This window comes from Chiroxiphia lanceolata, chromosome 24 (assembly GCF_009829145.1).
Source record: "Chiroxiphia lanceolata isolate bChiLan1 chromosome 24, bChiLan1.pri, whole genome shotgun sequence".
Taxonomy (NCBI): domain Eukaryota; kingdom Metazoa; phylum Chordata; class Aves; order Passeriformes; family Pipridae; genus Chiroxiphia; species Chiroxiphia lanceolata.
The window spans coordinates 2,810,709-2,829,579 of record NC_045660.1 but is presented as its reverse complement, the minus strand read 5'-3'; the positions used below and the strand labels follow the sequence as shown (position 1 = coordinate 2,829,579).

The window sequence follows — 18,871 nt, the reverse complement described above, 5'->3', positions numbered from 1 at the left end:
GGCTTTCCAGGCCACTCATCCCTGGGAGCGCTGGGGACGCGGCCGCTGCTTTTTGCTTGGGTGCAACGCCCTGGAAAGCGGCCCTGGAAAGCGGCTCCTTCCGTGCGGGGCCGGAGCCGGGGGGGCTCTCAAAGCCAGGGAGAAAGGACAGCAATTAAACACAGGGCTGGGGATGATGGAGCAAAGTAGGTGAACAGCCAGGGGGGAGAGAAAAACAGCGGGGCACAACCTCGGCCCGTGGAAACGTGCAAAGCTCTTTGTGTCTCCGTGCGCCCCGGAAGGATCCTGGCGGATTTAGAGCGGGGATGTGGCACCTGTGCAGGGTTGGCTTGTGACTCCATTAGGTCTGTCTCTGACAGAGCAAATGCCAGTGGTGCTGATGGTTTTTTGGGCAGTGCTGCTGTGGGTGGGAAACCATGAGTGTGGCTGCTGCGTTCCCAGTGCTGAGGAGGAGGAGGAGGAGGAGCAGCAGCTCTGCTTCAGCATCCCAGGGTGAACCTGTTGAAGGACAAACCAGAGCCACAAATCAGACCTGATGCCAACAGCCCTGAGTTTGGGGCTGTGGGCAAGCTGGGATGAGCTCATAAATCTCCTCCAGAGTGTTTTGCCACTGGAAAAACACTGATGTGGTGGAACGGGAAGGCAGCTCTGGAACAGATTCATTCCTAGGAAAAAGTACACTGGAAATGTGATGCCCTAACCCCATCTATCCCACTGGGCCCCTGACCAGCTCCCTGAGGGAAATCCCTACATTTTGGACATGTTTGCTGTTCACTCTTAAAAATTATGGAATAGCCCCTTGGACAAGGGCACTGTGGGCACCCCACCTCTAGTGTGGTCACCCTGAGAGCCGGTGCTTGTGCTCTGCTGTGGGATGTTGGCTCCTGCCTGGAATAAATAACCTGTGGATGCCAAAGGGGACCTTTATGGTGCATTTAATTTTCTGGCAGCACTGTAACCCCCCCCTTCTCTGTGCTGGAGAAAAGCTGCTTATGCAATTTCTGCTGCTCTCTTTGTTTGCACGCTTGCCAGGAGGAACTACTATTCTTATTCCTATTACCCGTGAGTAATTGTCATTCTCTTTCTCCTTTACCCTCCTCGGGGCTGCCCCCCTCACCCTACTGCTCCAACAAGTCCTTAGCTCTGCCCAGTACATTTTAAGGGTCTCTTTGGCTTGGGAAGATAATGCTACTGAGCTTGTTAGAGGGAGAAAGCAACATGAAGGGGAAGGGTCAGTGACTTTGGGTTGAATTTTAGATTTTGGCAGCGTCTTGCAGTGTCCCAGCCCCACTGAGACATGGGCTCAGATCTCCTGTTCCTCCCTCCCCTGGTTTAAGCCCTGCTCTGGCTTCTTCAGAGCCTGATGCTGCCTCTCAAAAATATTCATTCAGGGGTTTTTGGCCTAAATGTCTTGAATTTGGGGTGTGAGGTTCTGTTCCTCAGCTTTCCCAGAATCTTTGTTAGATGCCTAACGGGGACCTTGCCCTGGGGGAAAAGCCTCTCTGGTGGGTGCTGAGCACTTGTGTAGTCAGGGGGTCCAGCCCATCCCTTGGGTGGATTTCACTCCCAGCATGGTTTTAGGATCACAGAATGGTTTGAGTTGGAAGGGAACTTAAAGATCATCTAATTCTACCCCCACTGCCATGGGCAGGGACACCTTCCACCAGCCCAGGTTGCTCCAAGCCCCATCCAACCTGGTCTTGGACACTTCCAGGGATGAGGCAACCACAGCTTCTCTCGGCAACCTGGGCCAGGGCCTCCCCACCCTCACAGGGAAGAATTTACCCCTAACCACTGATTTAAATCTCTCCTCTTTTACTTTAAAACTGTTCCCCTTGTCCTATCACTATTTGCTCGTGTAAAAAGTCGCTCTCCCCCTGTTTTATAAGCCCCCTTTAGGCACTGGAAGGGGCTCTCAGGTCTCCCTGGAGCCTTCTCTTCTCCAGGCCAAACACCCCCAGCTCTCCCAGCCTGGCTCCAGAGCAGAGGGGCTCCAGCCCTTGGAGCATATTTGGGATCTGTGTCTTCCTTGCACTTGCCCTGTGCAGTAGAGTGATGCTGGATGGGCACACACAGCTCGGGGGCAATGGGTGGGGCAAGCCTGGAGAAACCAGGCTGGGGGGAGCTGGGGCAGAGCCACGTGATGCCAGATGGCTGGAGAGAGCCTTTGCTTACACATGGAGCACTCCTGGCTGTCCCAGGGGAGGGGACAGGATGGGACATCAAGCGTGAGCAGCTGGCAAGGGATGATCCAGCTGGGGACAGCACAAAACCAAAGCGTGGTGACCCTGGGATCTTACAGCACCTTTGGGTGAGCCCTGCTTATTTCTGCTTCCTCCCTACTGCAGGAAACCTGTGAACATGACCAAGGCAACCATTAACTACCGGCACGAGAAGACCCACATGATGAGTGCCATCGACAGGAGCTTCACCGACCAGAGCACCCTGCAGGAGGACGAGCGCCTGGGGCTGTCCTTCATGGACACCCACAACTATGGAAACAGAGGTAAGGATGGGAGTCCTGGCATCCCACTGCTCCCATCCCACAGCTACAGCAACCAGAGCAAGGATGGGAACCCCGGTATTCCCCTGCTCCCACCCCACAACTGTGGCAACCAGGGTAAGGATGGGGAATCCCGGCATCCCACTGCTCCCATCCAACCACAACAAGGGTGCCCAGTAATCCCTGAATATCCCAGAAACAGCCTGCCAGAGCTCAGGGAGTGTTTGGACAATGCTCTCAGGCACGTGGTGGGATTGTTGGGGTGTCCTGTGTGGGGGCAGGAGTTGGACTCGATGATCCTTGTGGGTCCCGTCCAGCTCAGGAGATTCTGTGGTTCTCTGAATATGTATCCAAGGCTCAGTAAGAATGTGTGTTACATCTACTTTAGCCTGATGTGTGTGGCACGTTGCAGGCTTTTCCCTGCCCTGTGTAACTCTCCAAGGGCATTGATCTCATCGGTGCCTGTGGTAACTTTTATCATCCTCCAGGCTGTGCTGAAAGGAAAACACTCGTGGGCTGCTCGAGCTGGGTCTCTGCATCTGAGCAGAGATCTGAGCTTGTGGCTGGGCAGCTTGAGGCCGTCTGTGGGCTCAGAACCTGTCTGCAGCCCCCCTGGAGCTGTGAACCCCAGCTCTTCACTCGCTCAGGGCTTGGAAGCTTTACCACCAACCTTCCCCAGCACACCCAGCCCTGGGCTTCCGAGGGTTACCGAGCCCCCGTGTTTGCATGTGAGGGAGACTGGTTACTTCCCACCCACTGGAGGATGTGTCTCCACGCTGATTTAGTTGTAAAATAACTCCTTGGATGCCCCAGTTCCAACCATATGCTAATAACATCTGTTACAGTAACTTCAAGATGCCGCTTCCACGCGGCTCTTCCGCACCGGCTGTGGGATTAATGTGATTCCCGGCATTGTCTCACAGATAACAGAAGCCCAGAGGGCAAACTTTTCTTCTTAATACATAGAACTAGGTGTATTTATGGTTGTGTTTTTTTTTTTGGTTGCTGTCCTTGAAACGCTCAGAGGCTGGTGGGGCTCTGTGTGGGCTGAGCTGGGGAGGTTGGGCTGGCTGCATGGCTGGGGACAGCCCCCAGTGGCTGTGAACGTCCTTAATTAACGAGGGTAAATGAATGGGCTGCTCTCTTGGTGGCTGTTCCCCACCAGGCCTCAGTTTCCGTGCATTTAAAAGAAAGTCACTAATCCTCAGGGAAACCTGGGTGATTCCTCAGCGTGTGGCTGCCTGGAGCCGTCAGCACCTTGCAAGTGCCAGCAATTAATTTCTCATTAATCCCAGGCCGGGTCATGGGGCACTCCTGGGTTGTCCCGTTGGTTCAACCTGGGAGTGAGATCAAATCTCTGGTGCATCCAGCTCTGGGGGTGCTCAGCACAGGAAGGATGTGGAGCTGCTGGAGCAAGTCCAGAGGAGGCCACGGAGATATTCCAAGGGCTGGAGCCCCTCTGCTCTGGAGCCAGGCTGGGAGAGCTGGGGGGGTTCACCTGGAGAGAAGAAGGCTCCAGGGAGAGCTGAGAGCCCCTTGCAGGGCCTAAAGGGGGCTTAGAAAAAACAGGAAAAGCGACTTTTTATATGGGCAGATAGTGATAGGACAAGGAAAAATGGGTTTAAACTAAAAGAGGAGAGATTTAGATTTAGGAAGGAATTGTTCCCTGTGAGGGTGGGGAGGCCTTGGCACAGGCTGCCCAGAGGAGCAGCTGCCCCATCCCTGGAAGTGTCCAAGGCCAGGTTGGATGGGGCTTGGAGCAACCTGGGCTGGTGGAAGGTGTCCCTGCACATGGCAGGGGGTGGGACTGGATGAGTTTTAAGGTCCCTTCCAACCCAAACCTTTCCATGAGTCCCTGCTTGCCCAACCCCTGACAGCAATGCAGAGCATCAGGTTTTGTGCCAACCCTGATTTTAGGATCTGGTGTGGGACCTTCCCTTAACAAATGCAGGTGAGATCTTAGTCTGGCTCTGCTGGTAATTACACAGCAAAGGCACAAACCAGGTAAATACTGCATAAACTCCCCCATTAAACAGCAGCCAGCTCCATTTGTGGCAGTGGGAGGAACACGGTGCTGCTCTCTAGCAGCGAGGAAAATTAACTGTTAAGCTGAGCTGGAGACTTTGGCAAGGTGATATTTCAATTCAGGACTTTGTGTGAATATTTGGGCACAGAGCTCTTGCCTGTCTGCATTGGAGTTAATTGGAAATAAGGTTATTAACCCCCCTAAGGTCTTGCCTACTGATTTCTAATAGATCTGCTGGGGTCCTAAAAAGGCCGTGATGGGTATTTTTAGCTTTGTGGTGTAGGAAGAGCCGTAGAGAGCACGAGGAATTAATTCTTTGGTTTACTTTGCTTTTCCCATTAAACTCCCTTTATCTCAACCCACGAGTTTTGTCACTTTTACCCTTCCAATTCTCTCCCCCATCCCAGGAATGGGGAGGGAGGGAGTGGCTGGTGGGGCTTGGCTACCCCTTGGAGTTAAGCCCCAACAGTTTGGTTCATTCCAGCCTGGAAGTCAGCACTTTTACATCATTCAAACGAACTAAACTTCACAGGCTGCTTGCAAGTCACATGGAGCAAAATCGTTCCGAAGAGAGGCCTTTACGTGACATGTAAATCCATTTTCCATGTCCAGCACAGAGCCAGATAAGGTGTGATATGGTTTGAAGCTGGCTCCCTGCCAAGTCTCCAAACCTTACCACAAGAAGTCCCGTCCCCCCCCAAAACCTCAGGGAGAAGAGGGAAAAAAAACAACCAAGAAAACCCGAAACGAGAGAGAGACAGCTAAAGTGATATATATAAATATATTTACACTTATGTTACAATTATATACAATTGAAATATATATACAATTTCACGAGGGAAAGGGAAGGGGGAAGGGAAAAGGAACAAAACCAAAATAAAATATATATATATCTCGATTAGGAGCCCAATATCTAGCAACTAAAAGAGTTAGCAAAGAAATATCTCACTACTCTCCTTGGGACAACCGAGAGTTGCTCTGGAACGATCACCGGCAACCTCTGCCTCCCAAGGTCAACAAGGCCTTACCAGGCCTCACTAGGCCTCACCAGGCCTTACCAGGCCTCGCTCCCCAACACGACAGACTCAACAGCAGGGAACCTGCACCTCCAAGCTGCTGGAAGGAAAGAGAGCAAAGGCCTCTCCTCCTTTCTTCTTATAGCCCGGCTTACGTAAAAATCGTAGGGAATGCCGGGTAAATCTGGGCCCTTCCTTGGTTACAAACGGGTCACCAAGGAAGGCCCAGACCAAACTACCACAGGTGCTATCCATGCCCTCCTCCCTCCGCGAGCGCGAGGAGGCGACGGGGACGCTGCCCCAGGTTTTGCCCCCCTGATGGGCTGTGGTTGCCCCTGGTTTTTTTGCAGGTGATCAGCGCAGCAGCGTGGTCAACGAGTCCAGCAGCCTCCTGGGGGGCTCCCCGCGGCGCCAGTGTGGCCGTAAGGGCTCCCCGTACCACACGGGGCAGCTGCACCCGGCCGTGCGCGTGGCCGACCTCCTGCAGCACATCAACCAGATGAAAACGGCCGAGGGCTACGGCTTCAAGCAGGAGTACGAGGTGAGAACACCTCCTGCAGCCCTCTCAGCCGTCCCTGCCTGCCCAGCCCCCGGCAGCAGTGCGGGGGATCAGGTTTTGTGGGATCCCGTGTTGCCGTGGGATTTATGGGGCTGAAAAAATCTCCCGGAGCAGTTAATTAGGGGTGAGATAAGAAAGGGTTTATTTTGCCAAGGCTAAAGATGTTACAAGACGCGCGCAGGCCGTGCCTGAGATGTTACATTTTATAATACCATCCATCCAATCCCACATGTGTCCACCCTGTGGCCTTTGTTCTGGACCGCCCCGGGTCCACCCCCTGAAAATGGGTCTGGGGTGCATTTCGGGACCACCTACTTCATCACCTTCTCCATCATCAGAGCACAAAGGGTACATAGTTACCTAATTCTTGACTTCATTTTGTTGTTCAGGCCCTGATATGCTGTTCTGCCAAACAATCTAGGCCTTACCTTGACAAAAGACTAAACATTTCTGCTAGATTCAGGGGTAGGACTGATATAGGGAGCATAGAATGGGGTAAGAGGGTTAAGGAATGTGTAAACTAAGGGTGCTAGAGGGAAGGGGAAAGGGACAAGGGACAAGGGATGCTGCTTTTAGAGTCTACTTCCACTACTTATAAAACTTACAAGGCTTACCAATATTAGAAAAATAAAAAGCCATTAGGGGCTTAAAGCATCACCGTGTGGGACCTTCCCCTGACAAAGGTGAGGTCTCGGTGGGGCTCTGCTGGTGGTTCCACAGCAAAGGCACAAAGCAGGTCAGTGCTGCATAAACTCCCCTGTTAAACAGCAGCAGGGGGATGGACAAGGTGGCACAGGCAGGATCCACGTGCAGGGAGAAGACACTCCAGAGCTGGAGCTCACAGCTCTCTGGGCTGGCACTGCCAGCATGGGGGGTGTCCTTGGGTCTGGATCAAATCTCTGGTCCTGGCAGCTCTGGATTTCATTGTCAGCTTGAACAGGTCCCTGAGAGGAGCCAAACCAGCCCTGCCAGTGCTGTCTGCAGTGCGTCATCCCACCTCTCCTGCAAGGGCTGGGGATGCTTCCTTCCTCCTCCTCCTTCCTCCTCTCTTTTCTCCTCCTTCCCCTTCTCTTTTCTCCTCCTTCCCCTTCTCTTTTCTCCTCCTTCCTCTTCTCTTTTCTCTTCCTTCCTTCCTTCCTCCTTCTTTCCTCCCCCTCCCTTCTTCCCCCTCCCTTCTTCCTCCTCTCTTCCTCTTCTTTCTCCTCCTTCCTCCTCCTCTTTTCTCCTTTCTCCCCCTTTCTTCTCCTTTTTCTTCCTCCCTCTGGGCACCACAATGTCACGTTCTTCTGCTCCCAGACACACCTGTGATAAGTGAAGCTGTAGCCCAAGGACAAGCAATCTGGCAGCTCCCAAGACCACGAAAACCCTGGGGGGAGGATGCTGGAAAAGGGGATCCCTGGAAGAGGAGGGATTTCCCTCTCGAGGGTCCTTGGCTGCATCATGCCCATCCCACCTGTTCAGGCCAGAGCACTTGTAACAGACCACATTATTTCCCGTGCTCTGCCTCAGCACACCCTGCAGGGTGATTTCCTGACTCCTCAGTGTCCCACAGGTCTTGAGGATCAAAATTCCCAGTGAAATTGCTGTTTAATGCTCAGCTGTGTCAGGAACAGGAGCTTCCCCCCCCCTTTCATGTATTGGACAAACCAGGGCTTGTGATAATCATTAGTGCTCCTTGAAAAGCTGCTGTATGTTCTTGGAACTAGTCATTTGAAAGCACTCAGATATTATGGAAGGGGAGAAAACATGTAATTTCCTTCCACTTTCCTCCTCTTACACCAATCTATGAATGTTACTGTTATTACACACAAACCTATTCTGTGCTGGGGAGAGAAAGGGGGCTGGAGAGGTTTAGGAAAAAAAGAAACCCACAACCAACCCTGGGAAAAAAACCAGGCAGTCTGTAATTTGCTGGAAAATGGAGCATTTTGTGGATGCAACAGATGTATGGAGCTGGGAGAGCGTGCTATGGAGATGGAGCCAAGTGTTGGGGTAAAGGGACCACCCTGTCTGTCCTGCTCCCCGGGAAACTTGTGGGGCTGGAGGGGACCCCACAGTCCTGCCCTCGGCTCAGGACATCCATCCTTTCCTTCCAGAGTTTCTTTGAAGGCTGGGATGCTTCAAAGAAGAAAGACAAGACCAAAGGGAGACAGGATCATGTGTCGACATGTGAGTGCCTTTAGACACCCCAAACAGCTTCAGAAACCTTCTAAAGGGCTTTGGGGGCTTTTTTGGGGGAAGGTTGGACTCGAGTCCATGGCAAGGAATAAACTGGTGGGGTTTGGTTGGTCAAGGGCAGCAGGAAGGTCCTTGCTCAGTGCAGAGTCCCAGCCTGAGAGCTCCTGTTGGGCATCAGGCTGGAGCAGAGGAGGGCCTGGCTGGAGCTGGGTAACTCCTGAAGATGGGATATCTTGGGGTGATGACACCATCACCAGGATATTCTGGGTGGTGCTGGAAGGCCCCCCATAATCTGAAGTATGTTTTCCTGTACGGACTTATGAGAAGCTGCAGCCCTGCCCTAGGGAGCTTCTGGTGCACATGTGCAGGATGCTGTGGACAAAAAAGGGGTTAACTGATGAGTTTTTAGGACAGAAGGTTAGGGAAGGGCTTGACCCCACCTGAGACAGGATGCTCTTCGCCACCTCCCTCCAGTCCTTGTGGCACAGCCACCTTGTCCCTGCCACATCTCTAGAGACATTCCTGCAGGGATGGAGACACCAAGCCTGCTGCTCCAGGAGCTCTGGTGCTCCCCACCTGCTTTGTCCTCAGCTTCCTGCCTTCCACTCCAGCATTGTTCAGGACCCCAGAGGACACCAGAGGCTGGGTAGAGCTTTCTGGGCTCTGGCCATCCTGGTACCCTCTTTTTGGCAGGACTGGGCAGAGTTCAGGGAGACCTGACGCTGGTCTAAATCACCATCTTGTGTTTATTGCTCCTGAATATGCACCACCCACCTGAGTTTTGCAGGTTCCTGGTGCAGAATGATTGCACAGGGTGCCTGGGGGTGCCTGGTGGGTGACCAGCCCCAGGCACTGATGGTCCCTTCTCCCCTTGTCCCCAGACGACCGTCACCGTGTGAAGCTGCACCCGCTGCTGGGTGACCCCAACTCCGACTACATCAACGCCAACTACATCGATGTGAGTGGGGACAGGGCCTGTCTTGGGGGGTCTGGGCTACAACAGGAGCTTCCTGGGGCCTGTCAGGGTCTGTCCAGCAGCATTTTGAGGAGTTTGTACAGCCGGCTGGTCTGTGCATCCTTGAGACACACCATGAAGGACCTGCCTGATTTGTTTCTGTTCATCACCAGTTTCTGCTTGTTGCTCTGTCCCTCCTTTCTCATTTCCTCTCTCCTCCCTTTTTCTATCCTTTCTTTCCCTCCTTTTGTGACTGTGGATCTCTGTCCTCCCTTGGTGAGGGATGCAGAGGTTGAGGCTCACACTGGGGTACCCCTGATCCTGCTGGTGCCTGTGAGTCTGGGCAGAGCTCAGCCCCAGTGAGAGTGATGTCCCCAGGAACAATGTCCCCTGTCACCTCCATGCTGAGACCAGGGGAGGTGCAGGAAAGCTCCATCAGGCTCCAGCATCTCCTAGAAGCAGCAGCAAATCCAACTCTTCCCTCCTGTCCAGAGGATGTTGTCCGTCAGTGGTGGCCTGATGCTGAGATCCCAGTGCCTGAGCAGCCTCCCTCTGCCTGTCCCCTGTGTCCCTTCTCCCCTGTGTCTCTCTGTGACCTGCTCTGGGTCGTGTGCTCTAACCTCTCTTTCTGATCTGTTCCTCACTAATGTCTCTGTCTCTGATCTTTTTCTCTCAAACCTGTGTCCCAACGGGATCGTTAAGATTCGGATTAACCGAGAAGTAAGTAGATGGTTCCCCCTCTCCTCTACTCCCATCTCCTGCCAGGCCTTGCCCTGGGCAGTGTGCTGTTAAATAACATCAGGGAAAGGCAGGCTGGGAAAATGTGTGGATAAAGATGGATATGGTGTGGGGAAGGGGAAAGCGAGGTCTGTGTGGCACAGGGAAAGCAGGGCCCGTTGCTCGGAGGAGGGGTTGAATTCATCCCACAAAATCCCCTGTGAAAGGAGCCATGGGAGATGGAGGAGCCACTGTCACCTCCCTGTGTGTGCTGTGGTTTAACTCTGCTGGGCCCATGGCCAAGGAGTGGGACACTGGGTTCCATGGTCCCTTTGGCAGCAGCCCGGCTGGAATGTGCTCTTTGGGCTGGCATGTCCCTGTTAAGAGTTGGGAATGGTGCCTGTAAGCAGCTGGGATGAAGAAGGGGAGCGGGGATGTCACTCAGCACCACGTGGCTGCTGTGGGATGGGGTGTCATTAGTGGGGCTCTTGTGGGAGCAATGCCAGAGGCAGCAGGAGCTGGTGGATCCTGGGATGCCCTCTGGGTGCTGCTAAAGATCTTAGTGCAGACCAGGGATGAGTTAGGAGTCTTCCATGGAATGCAGGAGGTGCATTCCTCCCAGGACAGGGTGTTCCAGGTGCTGGGTGACTGCTCCACCTCCTCCTCCCGTGGTGCTGGGCAGCACTGTGCTGGTGGGCAGGACCAGTTGGGTGACTGGGAATTGTCTTACAGGGCTGTGCCCCAGCTCTCAGGTGTCCCATTGTCCCCCCTCCCAGCTCAGGACTGATGTCTCTGCTTCCCTTGCAGGGCTACCACAGGTCCAACCACTTCATAGCCACCCAAGGTGAGTGTGGCATCCCCCTCCCTGCTCCCCCAGCCCTCTCAGCCAGGGGTTCTGCAGCCCCTCATTTAGCAGCTGGCTTTTGTCCCTGGTGGGATCTGACCTTGCTGGGGCAGGAAAGGGTGACAGGGGGCCACTGTGGAGCAGCTGCCACCCCTTGGCACCACAAATCCCCCCACGACCCTGCAGGACAAGGGCTCTAAAATGCCGTGGGGGTGTTTGTGCCACAGAGGCAGGAGGGAGGGCGCGGTGGCATCGCGGTGCTGCCGGGGCTGGGTTCTGCTGGTGGTACCCATCCATCCCTGGGGTCCTTTCCTGCCTCCCACAGGGCCCAAGCAGGAGATGGTGTACGATTTCTGGCGCATGGTGTGGCAGGAGCACTGTTCCAGCATTGTGATGATCACCAAGCTGGTGGAGGTGGGCCGGGTAAGCACCTCACCCCCTCCCTTCCCTCCAGGCTCCAGCTCTGCAAGAAGCCACCTCCACAGAGCCAAAACCCCATCCCATCCTCTCCTTGCAGGTGAAGTGCTCCAAATACTGGCCAGATGACTCGGAGATGTACGGGGACATCAAGATCACCCTGGTGGAGTCAGAGACTTTGGCTGAGTACGCTGTGCGCACCTTCGCCCTCGAGAGGGTACGGCCCCGCTGCTGCCCACCCTGCCCTCAGGGACAGCTCCCACCACCAGCCACGGCCTGGCATTGACCAATACCCTAGTTATTAACCCAAAATGGGGCTTTCAGCCCTGGTTGAGGTGCAGCTTCTGAACCCCAGGGACACCGGTAGCTCCTTCCTTTGCCTTTCCCCTGGCTCTGCACCCTGTGCTGGCTCAGCCCTGTGTTGGATTGGGCAGGGAGTGAGTGGTTGGTTGGTCTGGGCTGGGAGTGAGTGGTTGGTTTGGTTGGTTTGGTTTGGGCAGTGAGTGAGTGTTTGGTTGGTTTGGGCAGTGAGTGAGTGTTCAGTTGGTTTGGGCAGTGAGTGAGTGGTTGGTTTGGGCAGTGAGTGAGTTTTTAGTTGGTTTGGGCAGTGAGTGAGTGTTTAGTTTGAGCAGTAAGTGAGTGGTTGTTGTGGGCAGTGAGTGAATGTTTGGTTGTTGTGGGCAGTGAGTGAATGTTTGGTTGTTGTGGGCAGTGAGTGAGTGTTTGGTTGTTGTGGGCAGTGAGTGAGTGTTTGGTTGTTCTGGGCAGTGAGTGAGTATCTGCTTGATTCGGGCAGTGAGTGTCTGGTTGCTCTGGGCAGTGAGTGAGTGTTTAATTTCCTGTCAGCACTGTGTGAGTGCTGTGGGGGAGAAGGATGCTTTCCTCTCCCCTGGGCTGGAGGTGATGCAGCCATCACTCTCCAGCCTGGTAACTGGAGATGGAGCTGGTGCAATTTACCCTTCAATCTACAGGAATATCAAATTGCTGCCTGGTTATAGGGCAGGGAGCAAAGATGTTCGTGGAATGAGACCTGAGGCTGCTGCTGCCTCCTCCTCTTTCTCCTTGGTTGCTTTTTAACCCTCGTGCAGTCAAGAAGGGAGCTGTTGTATGGTCCACCTGAGTGGATGCTGAGCTGGCAAAATCATGGAAACCTGAGAAAACTGGAGTGACTTTGCCCTCTCACCCTTCCCTTACAGAGGGGTTACTCAGCCCGGCACGAGGTGAAGCAGTTCCACTTCATGTCGTGGCCCGAGCACGGTGTCCCCTACCACGCCACGGGGCTGCTGGCCTTCATCCGCAGGGTGAAGGCCTCCACCCCGCCTGATGCCGGCCCCATTGTCATCCACTGCAGGTACAGACATGGCCATGGGGCAGAACCAGCTCTGGGGGGAACCATCCACCTCCAGGATGGGGTTTGGGGGGCAGGGAGCACGCCGTGTCCTGGGTGCTCGGCACCGGGCTCTGAACAATGCTGAAATCTCGGAGTGATGCTGAAATATTCGACAGGGAGATATGAAAGGTGTAAATTGGGTTTCTAGTGAGGAGAGGCTGAGGCAGGGAGGGTGCTAAGGCTGATGGTTTGGGTGAAGGGACCTTAAAGATCATCTAGTCCAACCCCTGCCATGGGCAGGGACACCTTTCACTAGCCCAGGTTGCTCCAAGCCCTGTCCAGCCTGGCCTTGATGTCCTTCTGTGATGTCACCCCTGCAAAATGTCACCCCTAGGCTAGTGGCAGCAGGGATGGGGGGCTGGGGCTGGTCCAGGGGGAACAGCCTTGTTTTGGGGCTGCCACAGCACCTGCCACTGATGACACAACTCTGTCCTTATTGGGGGGGGGTGGCACAGGGGAACGGGCAGCTTGATCCCTGCTGATGGTCAAATATTGGGTCTGGCTGAAGGGAGAGGGAGGGGGGACAGAGGACAGCCCCTTTACCAGGGTTCCCCACAGGGACAGGCTCAGCCACTGGGACTCAGGAGCTGGGAGGACACCAGTGGCACGTCTGAGCAGCAGTGGTGGCTTTCTGGCATTCCCATGGGATGGGTTAATGGCTCTCCCTCCTGGGCAAACGAGCAGCTGATGAGTGGGAGGGATTTTTTTATTTGATTTGATTTCTCCCTGTCAACTGCCTCATCAGCCTTCATTGAACAGCCAGGGTGATTAGTGCCCGAAGCCTGTAATCACTGCTAATCACCACGAGTGATTCATCAGCCCCAGAAATTAGTATTTCACTGGAAAAGACTGTAGGAAAGGAGCAGGGGGGTGGTTCTGTTGCTGACATGTCGTGGGGGGGGGGGTGTCACAGCAACAGTAGGACTGTGAGTCCAGGGTTTGGGATATCAGCACTGCTGGCTGGCTCTGGGCATCCTGCTGGCTCTCCCTTGGGGGAATTCAGACCTGCTCATGCCAGGGGAACCTCCCTGCTCTCCCAGGGCTCGGTGCTGAGCCCTCCTTGGCCCTTTTGGGATGGGATCCTGGAGGACTGTTAGCACTCAGGTGGTTTAGCTCTCAGTTTTGTTGCAAAAAGCATGTGTTCTGTTGTCTTACAGTAAAAATGAACCTTAAACACGGGTGCCCCCCCCAGCCTGACCATCACACACCCCTGGGGCTGCTGCAGTGGTGTTTGGGGGGGGTGCAAGGCAAAGCCAGGCTGTGGTTATGGAGGTGTGTGAGGTCCTGGCAGCCCTGCCTGGACCCCATTTGCCCCCACATTCATGGGCAGGGTCCATACACCGACCTTGCTCGGTGCCCAGCAGCACTTTGGGCTGTGTGTGGGTGCCAGCAGAGACTGGCAATGTGTTTGCTGTGTTTCCCACTCCCTCCCCAGTGCTGGCACGGGGAGAACCGGCTGCTACATCGTCCTGGACGTTATGCTGGACATGGCTGAGTGTGAGGGTGTGGTGGACATCTACAACTGCGTGAAGACCCTCTGCTCACGGAGGATCAACATGATCCAGACAGAGGTGAGCTGGCACTGGGCGGGGCTGGGTGAGCCGGGGACAGGCGGGGCTGCTGTCACCACGGAGGAGGGGGAGGCTCAGCCCTGTCCCCTCTCCCCACAAAAGGAGCAGTACATCTTCATCCACGATGCCATCCTGGAGGCCTGTCTGTGCGGGGAGACCAGCATCCCCGCCAGCGAGTTCAAGCCCACCTACAAGGAGATGGTGAGGATTGAGCCGCAGAGCAACTCCTCGCAGCTGCGGGAGGAGTTCCAGGTGAGCGACCCCAAAACCTCTGCCACACCCTCTTCCCCTCGCCCTCCCGGTGCCCACCGCCAGGAAGGGGTTTTGGGCCCTGTGCTGAGAGGGTGTCCCCACAGACCCTGAACTCGGTGACCCCACACCTGGACGTGGAGGAGTGCAGCATCGCGCTCCTGCCCCGCAACCGCGAGCGCAACCGCAGCATGGACGTGCTGCCGCCGGACCGATGCCTTCCCTTCCTCATCTCCGTGGATGGAGACAGCAACAACTACATCAACGCGGCCTTAACCGATGTGAGTGGCCCCCTTCCTTCCCAGAGGATGTTGTGGGTTCTGTCTCAGGCAACTTTTCACGGCTTGGTTTGGATTTCCAACCTCGTTTTGCACCGAGCGCTCGTGGCAGCTGCGGGGGAGGAAGGGCTGGGACTGCTGGAACCTGCCCCCCTTCTTCTGTGTAACAGCATCCTGAAAGGACTTATCACCTCCTCCCACCAGCCACGCACTGAGGGGCTTCAGTATTTTGCAGGGAAAGTGGAGCAGAGGAGGGAGAGGAAGCTCATGGAGGGGTTGGTGGCATTGAGCCCCCCGTGTGCTGCCAGCACCCTGCTGTGCATCCTCCTGTCCATCCTCCTGCTGCAGTTCAGGGGCTCTGAACTGCTCCCAAAGCCACCATTCATCCCCTTGGGCCAGTCAGAAGGGACCCCTGTGGTGGCAAAGCTATTTCCTGGCTGCTGATGGTCACGAAGCAGAGCAGAGAGGATGCTGCAGGCTCTGAGTGATGGGCCATTTGTCACCAAACCCACCTTCCTCTCCCTGAAAGGAGCTGGGGTGCTTTGCACAGGCAGCACTGAGCTCCCCCCACACCCTGGACACCTTCCCCAGACCCTCCTGGTCACAGCTGAGCGCTGGCACCAGGCCAAGCCTTGCATTTTCCATCCCACGAGTGATTTATCCCGCTGGATCTCTCTGCAGATCCCATCTCCCTGATCCCTGCTCCCACAGCAAAAGCAGTTTGGAAAGCAGAGTGGGCTGCTGGTGGTGGGGAGTGGCTCCTGTTGGGCTGCAGTGGGATGGAGCTTTGTTTTCAGCTTGCTTGCTGTTTGCATATCCATTTTATTTTTATGCATCACTGAGCCTCCCTTAATCTCTGCTAAAGGGTCAGCAAATAAAATATTTTTTTATAGACAGAAAAAGCCCCAAGGATGAAATTCTCGCTGAAGGGATAAAACCCATTTCCCTCTTCGGGTAAAAAAAAAAAAAAAAAAAAGAAAAAAAAAGAAAAGTCTCATTTTCTTTAAGTGCCAAAGTGGTTTGCTCAAGGCAGTCTGTCCATCTGTCAGATGGTCTGGCTGCCTGTCACTGGTGCCACATCGTGTGGTGCCAGTGGAGCCGTGCCCTGCTCTGCACCAGCTGCTGTCCCTTACACCTGTGCCAAGGCAAGCCCTGGGCAGCCCCTGGTGAAATCTGCTGCTCTCACCCCCCTCCTCGAGGGCAGAAAGCTCTCACCAGGCACCAGGGTCTCACTGCTGCCCGTGGGCAGGGCTGGGACAGCTCAGTAAAGGCATTTCTGGGGGTGGACTGAGGAGGTTCTGCAGCAGCCAGAGGACCCCCAGTCAGCAAAGAGCTGTGCTGGGTCTGTGTTTGGGGGGCTGGAGCCCAACTGTTCATTTGAGTCTGCTCAAAGCAGTGTTGAGCTTGGTGAGCTGGTGGCAGGATGACCAAGGGAAGGATTCTCATCTGAAGTACAAAGGAGAAAGAATCACAGGTCGGAAAAGACCTCCAGATCATCCTGTGCCTGATTCCCACGTTGACCCCAGCCCAGAGCACTGAGTGCCACAGCCAGTCCTTCCTTGGACACCCCCAGGGGTGGGGACTCCACCACCTCCCTGGGCAGCCCCTGCCAATGTTTAACAACCCTTTCAGTGAGAAATTCCTGCTGATGTCCAACCTGAACCTCCCCTGGCACAGCTGGAGGCCGTTCCCTCTCCTCCTGTCCCTTGTTCCCTGGGAGCAGAGCCTGACCCCTCCCTGCTCCCCCCTCCTGTCAGGGAGTTCCAGAGCCAGAAGGTCCCCCCTGAGCCTCCTTTTCCCCAGGCTGAGCCCCCCCAGCTCCCTCAGCTGCTCCTGCTGCTCCAGCCCCTTCCCCTGCTCCACTCTGTTTGCTGGACACGCTCCAGCCCCTCAATGTCCTTCTTGTCATGAGAGGCCCAGAACTGGACACAGCACTCGAGGTCTGGCATCACCAGTAATTTCCAACACCCCTGCTCCCCCACTTTCTTGCAGTTTTTAGGGATCTTTTGCTTGGGGATTTTCTTTCTTCCCCCAAAAATCCATTGAACCCCAGGGCAGTGGTTGCTCCTGCTGCTCCCAGTGCCCTTTCAGTGGTGGGACACTGTGGCTGGGGGTGATGCTGGGGGTGATGCTTTCATTTGGGGCCAGGGTGCAGAGCTGGGGGCTGGGACCATCTGGCAGCCACAGCTTCTGCTTGTTCTTGGCTCAAAGGTGACACCTTTTCCTTAGTTATTTATGCAAAATACCCTTTCCTTCAAGAGTAGAGGGTGGGTGCTTTCATCCTGCCCGAGGGCAGGGATCACTCCCCATCACCAGGAATGACAAAGGTTGTCCCAGGGAGACCAGGAGAAGGTGGCTTTGGTGCCACTCATCTTCTGGTTGCACTGATTTTTTTGGGGGGGGGGAGGGGGGTGACAGCAGTGGCCCCAGTGCCACCACCACGCCCTTGATGGTGCTTGTGTTTCCTTCTCCCCAGAGCTACACCAAGAGCGCTGCCTTCATCGTCACCCTGCACCCTCTGCAGAACACCACCACCGACTTCTGGAGGCTGGTGTACGACTATGGCTGCACCTCCATCGTCATGCTCAACCAGCTCAACCAGTCCAACTCTGCCTGGGTGAGTCCTGCTGCCCTGGGCACCCTGCTGGCACTTGGATCCAGCCATCCCAGGGGCTGCTTCGAAGCCTGGTTTATTGTGAGGCTTGGTTTTAACGACTGTCACTGCTGGAAAGGGTTCCTGGCACCAGTGTGTGCTGCAGATGGAAGAAGGGCATCATCTTTGCCCTGGTCTTTGAGTCCATCACATACTTATCTTTCCATCCACTGCTTCAGCAAAGGGTTTTCCTGGCTGGTGACTGTTTTGTGCTGTCAGCCTGTTGTTCTTACAAACTGACTGGAAGGTGTTGCATTTCTAGCAAATGCTCTCTCCATAGCACAAGTTCCTTTCACAAAGCAGTTTCCTTCTCACTTATCATTCAAACAGCACCTTCACCTCGAAGGGGGGCTTTAAGTGTGTTTATTTTTTGGAGAGTGTCTGCTCAGTAGCTCACTACTGACGGCGAGGCAGCAGCAGGTTTGCAGTGCTTGTCTTTTTGTAAAATAAAACTCCTTTAAGGTCGACAGCTCTTTTAAGCCCTTCGCAGTGAGATAAGCAGCAAATTCCATGTGGTTTGAGAGATTTTCATGGTTTCTCCCTGTCTCATTACAACAGACTGTAAAGAAGTTATTTGCTGTTGAGAATATACCTCTCCGTGTGAAAAAACAGAAGTAAAATGAAATGGCACAAGAAGAATTTCTTTCCTGGGCAGTGACTGAGCAGTGGAACAGAGAGCAGAGGGGATGTGGAGTCTCCCTCACTGGAGATATTCCAGAACCATCTGGATGCAATCCTGTGCCATGCACTTGTCTCCCCTCAGGCCCTGTAAGGCCACAGTGAGGTCACCCCAAAGCTTCTCTTCTCCAGGCTGAACAATCCCAACTCTCCCAGCCTTCCCTCCCAGCAGAGCTCCTTCATCCCTCTGACCATCTTGGTGCCTCCACTGGACTCTCTCCAGCAGCTCCATGTCCTTCCTGTGCTGGAGCAGCTCTGCAGGAGGGTCTCATCTGAGGGGCAGAATCACTTCCCTCGACCTGCTGCCCGTGCTGCTCTGGAAGGAGGCAGCAAACCTGATTTTATTTCTCTCAGCCTATTCTTTCATTCCATGGTCCAGCAATGAAAGCCTTCCCGGGAGCTTCAGCTCCTGTGAGGCTCCTCTGCCCCCCTCCCCCAGATCCCTGTCCCCTGCAGCCACCACTGTCCCCTGGCACCACCCTTTGCCATTTTTCTTCATTACCCAGCCCTGCCTCTCTCTCTGGACGTCCCTTCCTCAGAGATGTCTGTTACAATATTTAGCTGAATCCTAAATGTTTACCAGTTTAGGACCAACAGGTAATAAATCACCCTCTCCAGCAGGCAGCTCCAAAAGGTGACTTAGAGGGTACAGCCCTCACTTGAACTACGTCTCTTGCTGAAGGAAGTTTTAATATCCAAATTATAACTCTGAGTCTGGAAGGCTTCGAGATGTGGGAGATTTATGGCCCCCATTAATAACCAATTATTTCTCAGACAGGTTTGCTGTGTGGTTGGGCCCAGGCTGTGGATGGCCTGGACTGGTAAATGCCCTGTTAA

At 54.6% G+C, this 18,871-nt stretch overlaps 1 protein-coding gene across 5 annotated transcripts in view; it reads left to right on the top strand.

The window, feature by feature from the left end:
* The window catches only part of PTPRU (protein tyrosine phosphatase receptor type U), a 68,983-nt gene that overhangs the window by 39,499 nt on the left and 10,613 nt on the right, over positions 1-18,871 (top strand). For 2 of the 5 annotated variants that reach the window (XM_032710015.1, XM_032710019.1), the window contains 14 exons: positions 1,033-1,062; positions 2,349-2,506; positions 5,896-6,086; positions 8,201-8,273; positions 9,164-9,240; positions 9,940-9,957; positions 10,762-10,798; positions 11,124-11,221; positions 11,316-11,432; positions 12,412-12,566; positions 14,041-14,176; positions 14,279-14,428; positions 14,533-14,706; positions 17,180-17,320. In XM_032710015.1, the coding sequence (XP_032565906.1) occupies positions 1,033-1,062; positions 2,349-2,506; positions 5,896-6,086; positions 8,201-8,273; positions 9,164-9,240; positions 9,940-9,957; positions 10,762-10,798; positions 11,124-11,221; positions 11,316-11,432; positions 12,412-12,566; positions 14,041-14,176; positions 14,279-14,428; positions 14,533-14,706; positions 17,180-17,320 (1,555 nt within the window). The remainder of the gene's footprint in view (positions 1-1,032; positions 1,063-2,348; positions 2,507-5,895; positions 6,087-8,200; positions 8,274-9,163; positions 9,241-9,939; positions 9,958-10,761; positions 10,799-11,123; positions 11,222-11,315; positions 11,433-12,411; positions 12,567-14,040; positions 14,177-14,278; positions 14,429-14,532; positions 14,707-17,179; positions 17,321-18,871) is intronic. The other 3 variants (XM_032710017.1, XM_032710016.1, XM_032710018.1) reach the window with 3 other exon arrangements.